Raw genomic sequence first — 16,270 nt, forward strand, 5'->3', positions numbered from 1 at the left:
CACCGGCAAGCTGCGGTCATGGGTGATGTATACGTGGATGGATCAGAGTCGTGAAAGGGACGGCGCAAAAAAAGAATGTACGTAGCACAGTCCAATGGCGATTTTGGGCACTGATGATGGTGCAGTCCATTTGCCGACGGCGCATGAGAACTGCATGCGGATTCCAGCTGCCTGGGTGCACAGGTCAAAGAATGTGTAGCTGGTGACAGCGAATGATCACTGGAGTAGTCTGACTTCTTCTTCTTCTTCTTCCTTTTTTTCTGCAAGTTGGAGTAAGTCTGACTTCTGACCGAGAATGTGCGTGATAGTCCCATCTGATAGGCATGTTTTTTTTTTTTGCGGGGACATCTGATAGGCATGTTGACGTGCAAGAAACCCATCCATGTACACTGCTGTTATCTGAAGAGGTAGGCAGATGAATCACCCTTGAACGTGCACAAATTTCAGCAAAATCAAAAAAACAAAACAAAAAGGGTAAGTGTGGCTGCTGGGATTCGAGCCCAGGTCTCCACGGCCACAACGTGGAATTCTCACCACTAAACTACAGCCACTTTGATGTTTGCAAAGAGGAATCATCTTATTTGTAGTGTATGACCTCCAGATAACGTTTCAAAATAAGAAACTTCCACTGCTGTACGGATCCAAGCCCAAGACAGTCCATCTGGGCTGGATTGGTCATTACCAAGCCCAGGACGGACCGACGACGGTCAAGCCCCACCAACCGCGGAGCGCGAATCTCCAGGCGAGAGACACCGGCTCAAAACCCCTCCACCCCGCATTCTTAGGGTTTCCTCTACTCTCCTCCGTCCGGGCAACTCCACCCCCGACCCAACCGTACCGGCGGCGGCGACGAACCCGCGCAGCGCAGCCCAGGCGCCATGGCCGCGCCGGAGGCACCCACGTGCTACGTCGGGGTCGCTCGGCAGTCCGCCGCCTTCCGCCTCATGAAGCAAATGGTACGTACGCGTTCCCTGACCCGATCACCTCCACGGGGAAATTGACGATCAGAAAATGTGCAAATTATGAATGTTTGTTACGCCTGGACTCGAGGTGGTAAGGTAGACTACATAGAGCAGCTTAGCATTCAGTAATTCATTTGAGTTGCTTATATGTAGGCTAGTTTACAGTTAAACTTTCCAGGAGTTGCTATTGGTCAGCCTGTTCGTGTAGATAGCAACTTTCGTTAATGTTACGGAGATAAAACTTAAGATATTGTTCTTGGATTGCTATATTCAAAGTTGCAAATATAGCGAATGTGTCTTCTCATAGGGAGAAGCTAAAATTTATGCTATCTCAGTGTGCTGCAACTGCACAAAGAGTATGATTTATCTAAATTCGTGAGATTTTTCTTAGCAAACCCCTATGAGGGGTATGGATAAATTGGCATTTGGCATTTATGCAATCTCTCCCTAATCAGATACGTTTGTCAAGTTGTACTGATGGTGACTGTGCGTTCATTTAGAAATGGTATATTTTACTGATCTCTCCATGACTAGTTTTCTTCTTCTTGTGTGGTAGGGATGGGAAGAAGGTGAAGGCCTCGGGAAAGACAAGCAGGGTATAAAGGGGCATGTCAGAGTGAAACAAAAGCAGGACACACTAGGTATGCTTAGCTCTTTGTAGAAATACTGCTCGATTTAACCATTTGTTGAGTAAAGAAGCATGTTTGTCTGATTGGCCATGGGTGGGGTCGCTGAAATCCGAGTCTGTTCTCCTACGCAGGTGTTGGTGTGGACAATCCTCAGAATAAATGGGCGTATGATACCACCCAGTTCGATGATATACTAAAGAAACTGAAAGTGGTATGGTGTATAGCAATTCTTTTCTCTGCTGCTTATATGAATGAATGAAGATTCAAGTGTCTGATCATGTCCTTTTATCTTTTTCTTTGTCATTTGGTAATGGCCACTCTCTGTGCTGACAGCAATCCACAACTCCTGCTAAAGGTAGCATGAAAAATCTGCATGTATGTTCTCTTTTTATAATCTGTTTTGTTAGTTATTGTTTAATCTTGTTAATTGTTTCTACAGAAATTGAGGATGTAAGCAGTTCACCTGACAGTACACCCAAGAAAGATAAACCTGCAAAAGATGAAGTCGCTAAAGTTACCCGGCCTCAAGGAAGGTTGGTCTCGCCCCTAATTTCGGTCCTTTGATTTATATTTTCTTGTCATCACACCATTATGTCTTACAGATATAAGAAAAGGGAGAGGGGGAAAAGTGTGAGGGGTTATTCAGCAGTTGATCTTGAAGGCATACTTGTGAGTGATTCTTTTCTTGAATGTTGATTCTGTCAGGCAATCTACTTAGTGTCGATGAATATTTATTTCCTCCTTCAGAGTGTGTACCATGTGGTTAACCTGTAATATCTTATAAGATTGAAACATTGTGTTGGAACAGGTTCGGAAGAAGGAAAATGATTGCGAGGTGGATCAGGAAGTTCAACCATCATGTATGGAAGAGCCTGATATCACCATCGGCCAGGGTGCAGGTTGGCAACTCATCTGCATATGTCCTTTCACTATTTTTTTTTTCTGGACATGATTGGAATGCATTGAATTAGCTATCGCCCTATAATTTATTCTTCCGGAGGTGCTTGAAAATTGGAAGTTAGAATTAAAGGGTGCGTATTTGATTAAACTCTAAAGATTCCAGAATGCTTGCTAGTTTGGGTCTGGTTATCGATAATTTGCATGTTTTCAAATTATATAGAAGCCTGGTCGTTAGGTTTCTACTGCTATACTTAGAACAACTGCAAAATACTCCAATTTTTTTAGATTGGTGTGTGCACTGCATATAAGTTAATTATCTGTTTACTGTTGTGAGATTTGCTGATTATACTGTTGATGAACTTGGTTAGAAAGGAAGTCTATGTGCCAGCGACTATCCTTCTATTCCGCTGCTTAACCAAAAAAAAGCACATTTTTCTTGAATTTAAATTAGTGTACTATTGTTCATTTCTTATTGCTGAACTGTTCTGAAAATGTGCTATAAGAACTTCATTGAGGTTTTAGTAACTTTCAGTGTCAACTTATGTTGATTCAGTATCCCAAGCTGAAGATGTGAACTGGTGGGGGCACAAGTTTGGATATGTATCAGGAGGCTTTTTAGGAGCAAAATCTCGCAAGAATAAAAAAGATAATTCTAATGTCCGTCAGATGTTTGGGGAAGATGATCAAGAAAATCTGTACAACCTTGTTCAGGTTAGTATGCACGGCCCATAAGGTTCCCTGATGTCTTACTGTCAGCTCTGTTGTTTCTAAAATCGACCTTGAAAGTTTAAGTACCGCCCCTTATAGGTATCTTGTCAACTGCATCTAAGTACCTTGTTTGCCAATTAATTTCATTTGGCTGAGATTACGTACATACATTCTCACTTGAAGCATTGAATTTCTGTGGATGAAATTTTGCATGGTTACGCAATTTGCCTGATCTAATTTCATACAAACTGATATAATTCCCTGGCCGCCCCTGGTGTGCTATACCACCCTACATGTAACGGTGGTTCATGCTTCAAGATTCACGTAGTCGTCATCTTCATTTTATGACATTTCATTTCACACCTTAAGAAAGTCAACCCTACGTTGTCTAAATGTCCAAAACAAAGGTCAATGAGGCCTAGATTCAACTGCCACTCAAATCATTAATTTCATTTTCAACGCCTAACATCAGGGATGCAAATTTGGAACCTTTAGGGTACCCTCCGACCCAACTTACTGCAACCAAATGAACTAAAGTTTCAGAAATGAAGTGAATTCTGAAAATTGATCTCATTTTGTTGAACTAAAGAGGGTCTGAGGGTACCTTCAAGGTTCCAAATTTGCATGCCTACCTAACATACAGTGAAATACTATATTTGTAGAGGCAATATATGAATAGTGTATCACATGCTTTATAATGATGCATAGTACAGACACATGATAGCCGATTCTCAAAGCACGACCTGTGGTATATAACAAGCGGGTGTAGCCCACCGTTAATAAACAAATCAGCATTTGTACCTCAATTCCCAATATATCCATTATTTACAAAATGATCTCTCTGCAGGACAAAGCTACATCTGGAAAGCAGGGTCTTGGCATCAAGGACCTGCCGATGAAAGTTGGTGGCCAGCGTTGGAAGGGGAACAAAACCTCTCTTGGTGATAGTGATGAGGAAAACTCAACCCAGTCTGAATTATCAGAAGTGGAAGAAGATGAAGACGAGGAAGGATCTGCCAGTGATGCTAAAGTAAATGAAGTACATGTGAAAACTGTAAAAGAAGTTTGCGTGGATGCTAAACCTAAAACCAAGTTCAAGAAGCTTTGCAAAAAAATTCTTCGTCAGGTAGAATCTCATTTCTTCTTTGTGAAGCACCGAAGCTTATGGAAGCTGTTGATGATGTTCATTATTTGTTATTCTTTCCAGGCTCCATCTCAGTCCATGAAATTGAAGGAGCTTAAGGAAGCTGTTGAAGCACAATCAACTATTTTCTCCGACTTCTCCTGTAGACGTGAAGCTCTTTCATTCTTGAAGAGGAAGGTATATAATGCTTCACATTGTCGTTTGGCAGGCCCTATTGATACATGTAGATTAAGCTTGTCTTGCTCATGCAAATCCATTTGGAAGTACCGCTATTCTCATCTAAGCTTTTGTTGCCGTTGCTTACATCTGATTCACTTTTCTTGTCGAATTTTCCAGCTCCAGGGAAGCAAGAAATTCAATCTGGAGGGCAAAAGGGTGCATCTTGTATCATGAAGCAAATACGAAGCCTACGGGACACAATATGATTTTGTGTGGCTCCTGCAGTCATATATTTGTCGATTGTTGCTTCAGACGAGTATACATACAGGCTGTGCACCAAGTGGCACGGTATAGATGTAAGGAGTCATAGGCCCTCGGGACGGGGGCCAAAATTTTGCAAATCTTGCCAGCTGCTGGAAATTTGGAAGTGTGTGCTGAGTCATCTGTATCGTAATATCCATGTAGCTGATGCATCTATAGGTGTTTGTAATTTTTTTTTGTTGGGTGTAGACTTGTATTTAGAGGATGGTTATGCCTATTGTGCATTGGCTGTCTCGGGTTTAGAACTCGCTCATATAAGTCTCCAAACTCACTTTGCTCCATAAGTTTCCACATGCATATGATCATCATCTATTTTCCCCCCAGCTCGGCATCTCATATAAGTCTCCAAACAAACTTTGCTCCATAAGTTTCCACATGCATATGATCATCAACTATTTTTTTCCCCAGCTCGGCATCGGTGTTCATTTAGCCAACAACCTGTAGGCAGTTATAGGGATATTTGTTCAGTTAATCCTGACAAAGCATAGAGTTCTAAACCTTGTTGAACCTTGATACACCTCATCTTTCTGCAAATAGTTGATTCTTCTTGCGCGTTTTCACTGTGCTGTCTGAATCTTCAGGATTGAGTGAATCGCATTTTGAATCAATCATGTTTGTGCATTGTGAAATCATTGATCTCCACATCTACCCTTTAGGGCTCCTTTGATACAAAGGAATTTTGTTTGATTTTTGGAGGATTTGGATCCTTAGTATTTCTTTCCTAGGATAGTCGTTTGATTCGTAGGATTGAAATCCTTAGGAGTTTTTCCATAGTATTCATTTTGTTGGGAACTTTTCATCCACTCAAACCTCTTTGTTGAATTCCTTTGTTTTTCCTGTGCTATCAAACACTTCCAAAATTTTATAGGGTACAAAAGGAGGTGACACTCTGTTCCTGTGTTTTTCTTATTCTTGCATTTCTAGAATCCTGCGAATCAAAGAGGCCCTAGCATAGATATGACTTTGGTGTACAAAGTGCAAGGGAATGGAGGCAAAGCGATGCCCTCTGTTACTGGATTCAAGTTGATCACTTGGATACACAACTAATATAAGTCATTCATGGTTGGACTGCAATGGAGCGATCCTTGGCGCCCTAGCTTTGTGCCGCAACGACACCCAGAGACTGGAGAGTACGTGAAAGACCATTTGTACAGATAAATGGTTGAGCATTTCGAACAAACTACTGACCACTCAATACATAAATAGCATGGATGCTTTACATAACATAAACATAATATAACTTGTAATACCAAGAACAGTTCACATGACATGATCTATTAAGCACAGTGTAACGCCCACGATGCGGCTATATCTCTCACGTGTCGAGGCACGACTTAGAGGCATAACCGCATTGTGGTTTTGTCGCAAGAAGGGTCATCTTCACACAATCCCATGTAATGAACAAGAATGGGATAAAGAGTTGGCTTACAATCGCCACTTCACACAATACATAAATATAATTCATACATCATCCAAAATACACACATAGACCGACTACGGTCAAGATCCAAATGAAAATAAGATAACCCCAAATGCTAGATCCCCGATCGTCCCAACTGGGCTCCACTACTGATCATTGGGAAAAGACACATAGTAACGACCACGTTCCTCATCGAACTCCCACTTGAGGTCGATCCCATCATCTGCACTGGCATCGTCGGCACCTGCAACTGTTTTGGTATAATCTGTGAGTCACGAGGACTCAGCAATCTCACACTCGCGAGATCAAGACTATTTAAGCTTATAGGAAAAGATGGTGTAATGAGGTGGAGCTGCAGCATGCACTAAGCATATATGATGGCTAACATACGCAAAAGAGAGCGAGAAGAGAAGCAACGGAACGGTCCCCATCTAGTAATGACCAAGAAGTGATCCTGAACTCCTACTTACGTCATTCATAACTCAAACCGTGTTCACCTCCCGGACTCCGCCGAGAAGAGACCATCACGGCTACACACACGGTTGATGTATTTTAATTGGGTCAAGTGACAAGTTCTCTACAACCGGACATAAACAAATTTCCATCTGCCTCATAACCGCGGGCACGGCTTTCGAAAGATAATACCCTGCAGGGGTGTCCCAACTTAGCCCATCATAAGCTCTCACGGTCAACGAAGGATAAACCTTCTCCCGAAAAGACCCGATCAGTCTCGGAATCCCGGTCTACAAGACATTTCGACAAAGGTAAAACAAGACCAGCAAAGCCGCCCGAATGTGCCGACAAATCCCGATAGGAGCTGCACATATCTCGTTCTCAGGGCACACCGGATGAACACTACGTACAACTAAAACCAATCCTCGAGTTTCCCGAAGGTGGCGCTGCAAGTGGCTCTAGTTTGGACCAGCACTCAGAGGAACACTGGCCCGGGGGTTTAAATAAAGATGACCCTCGGGCTCGCGAAAATCCGGGGGAAAAGGCTTAGGTGGCAAATGGTAAAACCAAGGTTGGGCCTTGCTGGAGGAGTTTTATTCAAGGCGAACTGTCAAGGGGGTCCCATAAATCACCCAACCGCGTAAGGAACGCAAACTCAAGGAACATAATACCGGTATGACAGAAACTAGGGCGGCAAGAGTGGAACAAAACACCAGGCATAAGGCCGAGCCTTCCACCCTTTACCAAATATATAGATGCATTAATTAAATAAGAGATATTGTGATATCCCAACATATCCATGTTCCAACATGGAACCAAACTTCAACTTCACCTGCAACTAGCAACGCTATAAGAAGGGCTGAGCAAAAGCGGTAACTTTGCCAAACAACGGTTTGCTAGGAAAGGATTGTTAGAGGCTGACATGGCAATATGGGAGGCATGATATAGCAAGTGGTAGGTAGTGCACCATGGCAATAGAGCGAACATCTAGCAAAGCAAAGATAGAAGTGATTCGAGGGGTGGTCATCTTGCCTGCAAGGTTCTCAGAGTTGTCGAAAGCTTGATCCTCGTAAGCGTACTCAACAGGTTCCTCGTTCACGAACTCGTCTCCCGGCTCTACCCAATACAAGAACACGAGCAATGGAACCACAATCAATCACGGGAAATGCACAAGCAACATGATGCAATACATGAATGATATGCACGATATGATATGCGATGCGTATGCGTGCTCCGGGAGGAAAATGATGAATAAGGCAGTAACTTGGCAAACCAAGCATGCCACTGGAAAGATGAGATGATTTCGGTCGAAATCGATATAAAGATCACCGGAAACGGATGCACGGTTTGCAAATGGCAAGCAAAACAAGAATGACACGAATCTGCGATTAACAGCAAGATAGCACTTAGAATGCAACAAGTAACAATGCTACAACACTCCAACGTATCAACAAAGTGTATGGTAGCAATCTACAGGAGATGCTTGACAAAAGATGAACACTGAGCTACGGCTAGATCACAACATAACAGCTCAAACAAGCATGGCAAAAGTGTAAAAGATAACAGGTTCGCAGACTTGGTGAAATTACTGGACATGGCAGAAAACAGCATCAGGTAGCAATGTTCAGAGCACGAAATCAACATGCTACAAGAACTTAACATGGCAAAACAAGGCATGACAGTATTCTATTAAATGCATATGACAAAAGGCCCTTACTGACCATAAGCCAAAAAGGACCAGAAGATATGATGGCAACAATGCAAACGTAGCAAGTTTCGTTAACAGGTTTCGGACTTAGCAGAAAACAGAGCATGGCAGAAACAATAATATGAAGGCCTCTTGGTGAGCTTGATGCACTCACCAAAAAGCAATGCATGACAAAACAAGTATAGCTACAGCAAGATGGCATGTTTATGAAGCTATCCATGGCAAGAGCAAATACATAGCATGTATGGATCAACTACAATAAGCTTGGTAAAATTGAATAACACGTAAACAATCTGCCAGAAATATTTTATAGCAAAAGTAGAGCAAGATTGAGTCATGCTATGGCACCCCATAATTGCAGACAAAGGCAGGAATGGATCAATTACAACAATATCTACAAAACATCCTTACTGAACATCTCCAAAATATGCATGGATCTCTCTGTAGCACCAAGTTTACATGGCAACAAAATAACAGCAGACAAGGACTTACAGAAATTACTAAGTCCCTGAAATCAGAAACATTACGGAGCCTAGTTTGCATGCTTGTGTTAGTCACCACAGAGATCACAAAAATACTGGAAATATGGCATGGCATACAACAAGACACGTGTAGAGCTTATGCCCATAAGATGCACAAATTTAAAGATACAAAAATAACAAATCTCCAAGTTCTGCTAAGTAAATGGCAAGAGTTGGAGTTACCAATATGGAAAGTTACATCCGGGGTGTTACAACACTCCACCACTACGAGAGGATCTCGTCCCGAGATCTAGGACTGAAAGAACTCCGGATATTCGGAACGGAGATGGTCCTCGCGTTCCCAGGTGGCTTCCCGGTCGGAATGGTGCGACCACTTCACTTTCAGGAATTTGATTGACTTGTTGCGAGTCTTGCGCTCAGTTTCTTCAAGAATAGCAACGGGGTGCTCATGATAAGACAAATCTTCTTGAAGGTCAATCTCTTCGAAGTTGATAGTGCGCTCAGGCGTCTTGAAGCACTTGCGGAGCTGTGACACGTGGAACACGTCGTGCACGTTCGTGAAGTTGGAAGGAAGCTGAAGTTGATAAGCGAGGTCGCCTCTTTTGCCAATGATCTTGAAAGGACCCACGTATCTAGGGGCAAGCTTCCCTTTGATACCGAAGCGACGAGTGCCTTTCATTGGAGAGACGCGGAGGTAGACATGGTCTCCGATCTCGAAAGCCACATCACGGTGCTTACTATCATAGTAACTCTTCTGGCGCGATTGCGCGGCTTTGAGATTATCACGGATGACTTTGCACATTTCTTCAGCTTCTGTGATTAAGCCATTGCCAAGAAGTTGGCGTTCACCAGTCTCTAACCAATTGAGAGGAGTACGACACTTTCTGCCATAGAGAATCTCGAATGGGGCCTTGCCCGAACTTGCTTGGAAGCTGTTGTTGTAGGAGAATTCAGCATATGGAAGACAATCTTCCCATTTCATGCCAAAGGAAATGACACAAGCCCTGAGCATATCTTCAAGAATTTGATTGACTCGCTCGACTTGGCCACTAGTTTGAGGATGGAAAGCTGTGCTGAAGCGAATGTTTGTGCCCATGGCCTTCTGGAAGGAGTCCCAGAACTTAGAGGTGAATATGCTTCCACGATCTGAAGAAATCAATTGTGGAATGCCGTGCAAAGAGACAATTCTGGAGGTGTATAGCTCTGCCAACTGAGCTGCTGTGATGGATTCTTTGATTGGAAGGAAATGAGCCACTTTAGAAAGCTTGTCAATGACAACGAAGATAGCATCATTTCCGCGCTTGGACTTTGGAAAACCAGTCACGAAGTCCATTTCGATATGATCAAACTTCCATTCTGGGATAGCAAGAGGTTGAAGGAGACCAGCTGGTCGTTCGTGTTCTGCTTTCACTCTTCGACATACATCACATTCATTCACGAATTGAGCAATTTCTCGCTTCATTCGAGTCCACCAATACGACTGCTTGAGGTCATGGTGCATCTTCGTACTTCCAGGATGAATGGAAAGAAGAGAATTGCGCGCCTCGTTCATAATGACTTTCCTTAGATGACCTTTAGGAACCACAAACCGGTCCTCGAAGAATAAAGTGTCTCTGTCATCAATGCGATAGCACTTGTATTTGGAAAGACCCTTGTCGATACCACGTTTCACCTTCTTCACCATGGTATCAGGAGTTGTGCCTCACGAATTTGATCTTCCAAAGTAGGAGAGACTATGAGGTTGGCAAGAAAGCCTTGAGGAACAACTTGGAGATTCAGCTTGCGGAAAGCTTCACAAAGATCCGGTTGGAATGGCTTGAGAATTAAGCTGTTGCAATAAGCCTTCCTGCTTAAAGCATCTGCAATGACATTGGCCTTGCCTGGAGTATATTCAATACTCGGATTGTACTCTTGAATCATTTCGACCCATCGAGTCTGCCTGAGGTTGAGGTTGGGCTGAGTGAAGATGTACTTGAGACTCTTGTGATCGGTGAAAATGTCCACTTGTCTTCCCAACAAGAGATGTCTCCACGTTATTAATGCATGGACAACTGCCGCCAACTCAAGATCGTGAGTGGGGTAGTTCTTCTCATTGGGCTTCAACTGACGAGAGGTATAGGCCACAACTTTCTTCTCTTGCATTAACACAGCACCGAGACCTTGGAGAGAAGCATCACAGAAAACTTCAAATGGCTTGGATTCATCAGGAGGAGTCAAGACAGGAGCTGTGACTAGTTTCTCTTTGAGAGTGTTGAAAGCAACGTCACACTCAGGAGACCAGACATACTTCACATGCTTCTGGAGGAGGTTGGAAAGAGGCTTTGCAATCTTAGAGAAATTCTCAACGAATCTTCGGCAATAGCTTGCAAGACCAAGAAAACTGCGGAGCTGCTTGACATTCTGAGGAGGTTCCCAATTCACAATTGCGGACACCTTCTCGGGGTTAACAGCGATGCCCTTGGCAGAGATGATGTGACCAAGGTAAAGAACTTCATCAAGCCAAAACTCACATTTAGAGAACTTCGCATAGAATTGATACTCTCTGAGCTTGTCGAGCACCAATCGCAAATGTTTGGCATGATCCTTCTTATTCTTGGAGAAGACCAATATATCATCGAGATACACCAGGACGAATTCATTGGTATAGGGGTTGAAGATGAAATTCATCATCCGAGAGAATGTTGGAGGAGCATTGACAAGGCCGAAAGACACGACAGTATATTCATAAGAACCAAAGCTTGTTCTGAATGCTGTCTTGGGAATATCTTCTTCACGAATGCGAATCTGATGATAACCCATACGAAGGTCAAGCTTGGAGAATACTTTAGCACCTTTGAGTTGCTGGAATAGCTCATTGATGTTGGGAAGTGGATACTTGTTCTTGATTGTCTTCTTGTTCAATGGACGGTAGTCGACACAAAGTCGGTCCGTGCCATCCTTCTTCTTTACAAAAAGAACACCACAACCCCATGGAGAAGAACTCGGTCTGATCAAACCCAGACGCTCTTGTTCATCGAGCTGTTTCTTCAATTCCTTCAGCTCCTGGGTCCAAGCTTGTATGGACGCTTGCAAACGGGTTCAGTGCCTGGCTCAAGATCGATAACGAACTCAACTGGCCGGTGAGGAGGCATACCCGGAAGCTCTTCTGGAAAGACATCTTGATACTCACAAACGACTGGAATCTGAGAGATGGCATCCAATTCGCCCTTATCATTGAGAGAAAATAACCGAATGGTTTCATCACGAGCGGCATAAATAATCACCTCCTCAGAAGAGTGTGTCAATTGAATTTCCCTGGCAGCACAATCAAGTTGAGCCTTGTGCTTAGAAAGCCAGTCCATCCCGAGAATTAGATCAATATCCGAGTCACCAAGAACAACTGGAGAAGACAGAAATTCATAGTTTCCCATCTTGATGGAAATATCCGGGACACAATTATTAGATGTCATTTGCTTGCCCGGAGACACAACCTTCAACGGGATAGGAATCTTTTCCGTCACAAACTCATGCTTGGCAACAAAAGGTCTTGATATGAAAGAAAGCGATGCACCAGTATCAAAAAGAACTTTTGCAGGAATATCATTAACAGGAAGATTACCCATAATCACATCAGTAGATTCCTCCGCTTGAGCTGCATTCATCATGTTCACCTTTGCAGACTTTGGATTATGCTTGACCACTGCATTGCTGGAAGATCTGACAGGAGGAGGAGGCGGAAGGCGCCTTTGGTTGAAGCACTTGTTAGCATAGTGACCTTTCTGCTGACACTTGTTGCAAGTCACCTCTGAGAGTGGACGATGATAAGGAGCATTGGACTTTGGAGCTTGATTCTGAGACTTGTTCTGATAGCCAGAGTTGGAAGAGTTGGAAGAACCATGGCCACTTTTGTTCTTCTGCTGGTAAGGCTGACAAAACGGAGGAGGAGGCAACCAGAACTTCTGTTGCTTAGCTGCCACAAGTGAGGAAGAAGAAGACTGAACTGCGTCTCTGACTCTCTTCTTAGAAGCCTCACACTTGAGCTGAGCAGCCTCTTGCTTCAGTGCCATGTTATAGAATTGATCAAACTGAGTAGTCTCAACAAGAACGAGAGCTAACTGCAGATCCTCTCTAAGGCCACCTCTGAAGTGATAGATCATGCTCTTTTCATCAGGAACGTCTTGTTTAGCGAAGCGAGCAAGTTTCTGAAACTGGATGTTGAATTGATACACTGACATGTTGCCTTGCTTGAATTGCGGAACTCCTCACGCTTGCTCTCAACAACACTTTGTGGAATGTGGTGCGCTTTGAAGTCCCGACAGAAGTCAGTCCAAGTGATCACACGACCTCCTCTGGAATCTTTGTATTGTTGATACCAATCAGCAGCTTGGTCCTTGAGCTGAAAAGAAGCAAACTTGACATAGTCCTCAGGCCTGACATTGCTACATTCAAAATGCTTGTTGATGTCCACGAGCCAATCATCGGCATCCGTGGCCTCCGCACAGTAGCTGAAATACTTGGGCTGATTTGCGAGAAACTGATTGAGGGTAGCGAAGTGAGGCTGATTGTTGCCTTGGCCTTGATTTCCTTGATTGCCTTGCCCTTGGGTGCGTTCTTGCAAGAGTTGCAGAATCATCTGAGCATTGGCGTTGGTGGCTGCCACGATAGCTTGCCATGCCTCCGGAGGCGGAGGTGGTGGCGGAGGGTTCGCTTGACTCCCTTCATTGCGATCCGGATTCTGACGCGTTGGCGGAGCCATCCTGAAGAGGGTGACATCCGTTAGCATCTTGATAGACAAATAGATAAGTAGAATCAACGGATAGAAATTGCAACATATAGTCTTCACAATAAACATTCGAACGAGGATGAACGAATGAATTCCATAGTAAATCATCACACTTCCATAAGTTGAGGAGCCACTTAGAACAAGGTATGGAAATCAACATATGACTTCGAAGCAACTCGAATACCACAATTCAAAACAAAACAAAGTATTGGCTTGCAGAATAAGCCGGAACAAACATATGATAGAGATTTCGTCCGAAGTTTTCGTGGTGGGGCCCACACGGGCTCGATCGTACAACACCATCATGTACAAGGCTGTGCACATGACATACGAAGCGTCCCCGAGTCGGCATAGCCAAGGACTCTTTAAGACACTACGAGACCACTGTAAAACCAACCGTGTACAGGCGGACCACTAGACGTCGAACCCCAATCCCATATCATGCGTCTGTCGGAAAGATATCCTAAGAGCTACTTGAATTCCCACTTATAAACTCCCGAAACTTTCTGGTTATGCAATCTGGTGTTGGGGATACAGGGGACACAAAATATATCACCCAAACTAGCAATCCCTAGATCCAGCTGTATCCATCCGTCAACACATAACCAAGAAACCTTCGGAAATCATTTACCTCAACCTTCGAAAAACATCCGTTATACGAGTTATGGCAATACTCCCGAACTCTCGCCCCAGTACTGGGTGGCATCGAGGTGATCTCACCAACAACTGCATAAAAGAGATTTCGATGTCGGCGAAACTCAGGTATTCCAGAACTGCAACGATAAAATTGTGACGACAACACCTCGGAGCTCAACTCCCCGGGACACTGCCACAACCCCTAAATGTCAGGAGGCACCAAGAACAATGTTCTCGTCACAAAACCATCGGAACGATTCCAAGATACCCGCGTGATCCTAAATTTTTTTTAGTGAAATTTGAGGAGAGAAGAGTCAAAACTTCTACGTCAGGAGACCTCACCAGAGCGACGAAGGGACTGAGGAGTAAAAAGAATCCTACTCTCCGATATATATAATCCTAAGACTCAAAACATTTTGTTCTAGACTCAACAACGCCAGCGATTCGATCAAGCAGGGGGCTCCTAAGTCGGGGATGGCTCTGGTTACCAACTTGTAACGCCCACGATGCGGCTATATCTCCCACGTGTCGAGGCACGACTTAGAGGCATAACCGCAGTGTGGTTTTGTCGCAAGAAGGGTCATCTTCACACAATCCCATGTAATGAACAAGAATGGGATAAAGAGTTGGCTTACAATCGCCACTTCACACAATACATAAATATAATTCATACATCATCCAAAATACACACATAGACCGACTACGGTCAAGATCCAAATGAAAATAAGATAACCCCAAATGCTAGATCCCCGATCGTCCCAACTGCGCTCCACTACTGATCATCAGGAAAAGACACATAGTAACGACCACGTTCCTCATCGAACTCCCACTTGAGGTCGATCCCATCATCTGCACTGGCATCGTCGGCACCTGCAACTGTTTTGGTAGAATCTGTGAGTCACGAGGACTCAGCAATCTCACACCCGCGAGATCAAAACTATTTAAGCTTATAGGAAAAGATGGTGTAATGAGGTGGAGCTGCAGCATGCACTAAGCATATATGGTGGCTAACATACGCAAAAGAGAGCGAGAAGAGAAGCAACGGAACGGTCGCCATCTAGTAATGACCAAGAAGTGATCCTGAACTCCTACTTACGTCATTCATAACTCAAACCGTGTTCACCTCCCGGACTCCGCCGAGAAGAGACCATCACGGCTACACACACGGTTGATGTATTTTAATTGGGTCAAGTGACAAGTTCTCTACAACCGGACATTAACAAATTCCCATCGGCCTCACAACCGCGGGCACGGCTTTCGAAAGATAATACCCTGCAGGGGTGTCCCAACTTATCCCATCATAAGCTCTCATGGTCAACGAAGGATAAACCTTCTCCCGGAAAGACCCGATCAGTCTCGGAATCCCGGTCTACAAGACATTTCGACAAAGGTAAAACAAGACCAGCAAAGCCGCCCGAATGTGCCGACAAATCCCGATAGGAGCTGCACATATCTCGTTCTCAGGGCACACCGGATGAACACTACGTATAACTAAAACCAATCCTCGAGTTTCCCCAAGGTGGCGCTGCAAGTGGCTCTAGTTTGGACCAGCACTCAGAGGAACACTGGCCCGGGGGTTTAAATAAAGATGACCCTCGGGTTCGCGAAAACCCGGGGGAAAAGGCTTAGGTGGCAAATGGTAAAACCAAGGTTGGGCCTTGCTGGAGGAGTTTTATTCAAGGCGAACTGTCAAGGGGGTCCCATAAATCACCCAACCGCGTAAGGAACACAAACTCAAGGAACATAATACCGGTATGACAGAAACTAGGGCGGCAAGAGTGGAACAAAACACCAGGCATAAGGCCGAGCCTTCCACCCTTTACCAAATATATAGATGCATTAATTAAATAAGAGATATTGTGATATCCCAACATATCCATGTTCCAACATGGAACCAAACTTCAACTTCACCTGCAACTAGCAACGCTATAAGAAGGGCTGAGCAAAAGCGGTAACTTTGCCAAACAACGGTTTGCTAGGAAAGGA

The 16,270-nt window shown here is 44.0% G+C and overlaps 1 protein-coding gene and 1 non-coding gene across 2 annotated transcripts; one reads left to right on the forward strand and one right to left on the reverse strand.

Moving 5' to 3' along the window:
* Positions 1 to 479: 479 nt before the first annotated feature.
* Positions 480 to 551, reverse strand: TRNAH-GUG (transfer RNA histidin (anticodon GUG)). The gene has a single exon. It is a non-coding gene; the product is annotated as a tRNA-His (tRNA).
* A 171-nt stretch (positions 552 to 722) lies between these two features.
* Positions 723 to 5,104, forward strand: LOC123098807 (G-patch domain-containing protein 1). Its single transcript, XM_044520882.1, has 11 exons — positions 723 to 956; positions 1,519 to 1,603; positions 1,723 to 1,802; positions 1,925 to 1,946; positions 2,031 to 2,124; positions 2,194 to 2,260; positions 2,400 to 2,490; positions 3,045 to 3,202; positions 4,047 to 4,325; positions 4,407 to 4,520; positions 4,680 to 5,104. The coding sequence occupies exons 1-11, from the start codon at positions 879 to 881 to the stop codon at positions 4,734 to 4,736; spliced, it is 1,125 nt and encodes a 374-aa protein (XP_044376817.1). The 5' UTR covers positions 723 to 878; the 3' UTR covers positions 4,737 to 5,104.
* The last annotated feature ends 11,166 nt before the right edge of the window (positions 5,105 to 16,270 follow it).

The sequence above is a fragment of the Triticum aestivum genome, chromosome 4D (genome assembly GCF_018294505.1).
Source record: "Triticum aestivum cultivar Chinese Spring chromosome 4D, IWGSC CS RefSeq v2.1, whole genome shotgun sequence".
Classification (NCBI taxonomy): domain Eukaryota; kingdom Viridiplantae; phylum Streptophyta; class Magnoliopsida; order Poales; family Poaceae; genus Triticum; species Triticum aestivum.

Coding starts and splice junctions, on each gene's coding strand:
- LOC123098807 (XM_044520882.1), top strand. CDS start 879: ATGGCCGCGCCGGAGGCACCCACGTGCTACGTCGGGGTCGCTCGGCAG. Junction 957..1,518: donor TCCGCCTCATGAAGCAAATG/GTACGTACGCGT, acceptor CTTGTGTGGTAG/GGATGGGAAGAAGGTGAAGG. Junction 2,125..2,193: donor GTTACCCGGCCTCAAGGAAG/GTTGGTCTCGCC, acceptor TATGTCTTACAG/ATATAAGAAAAGGGAGAGGG.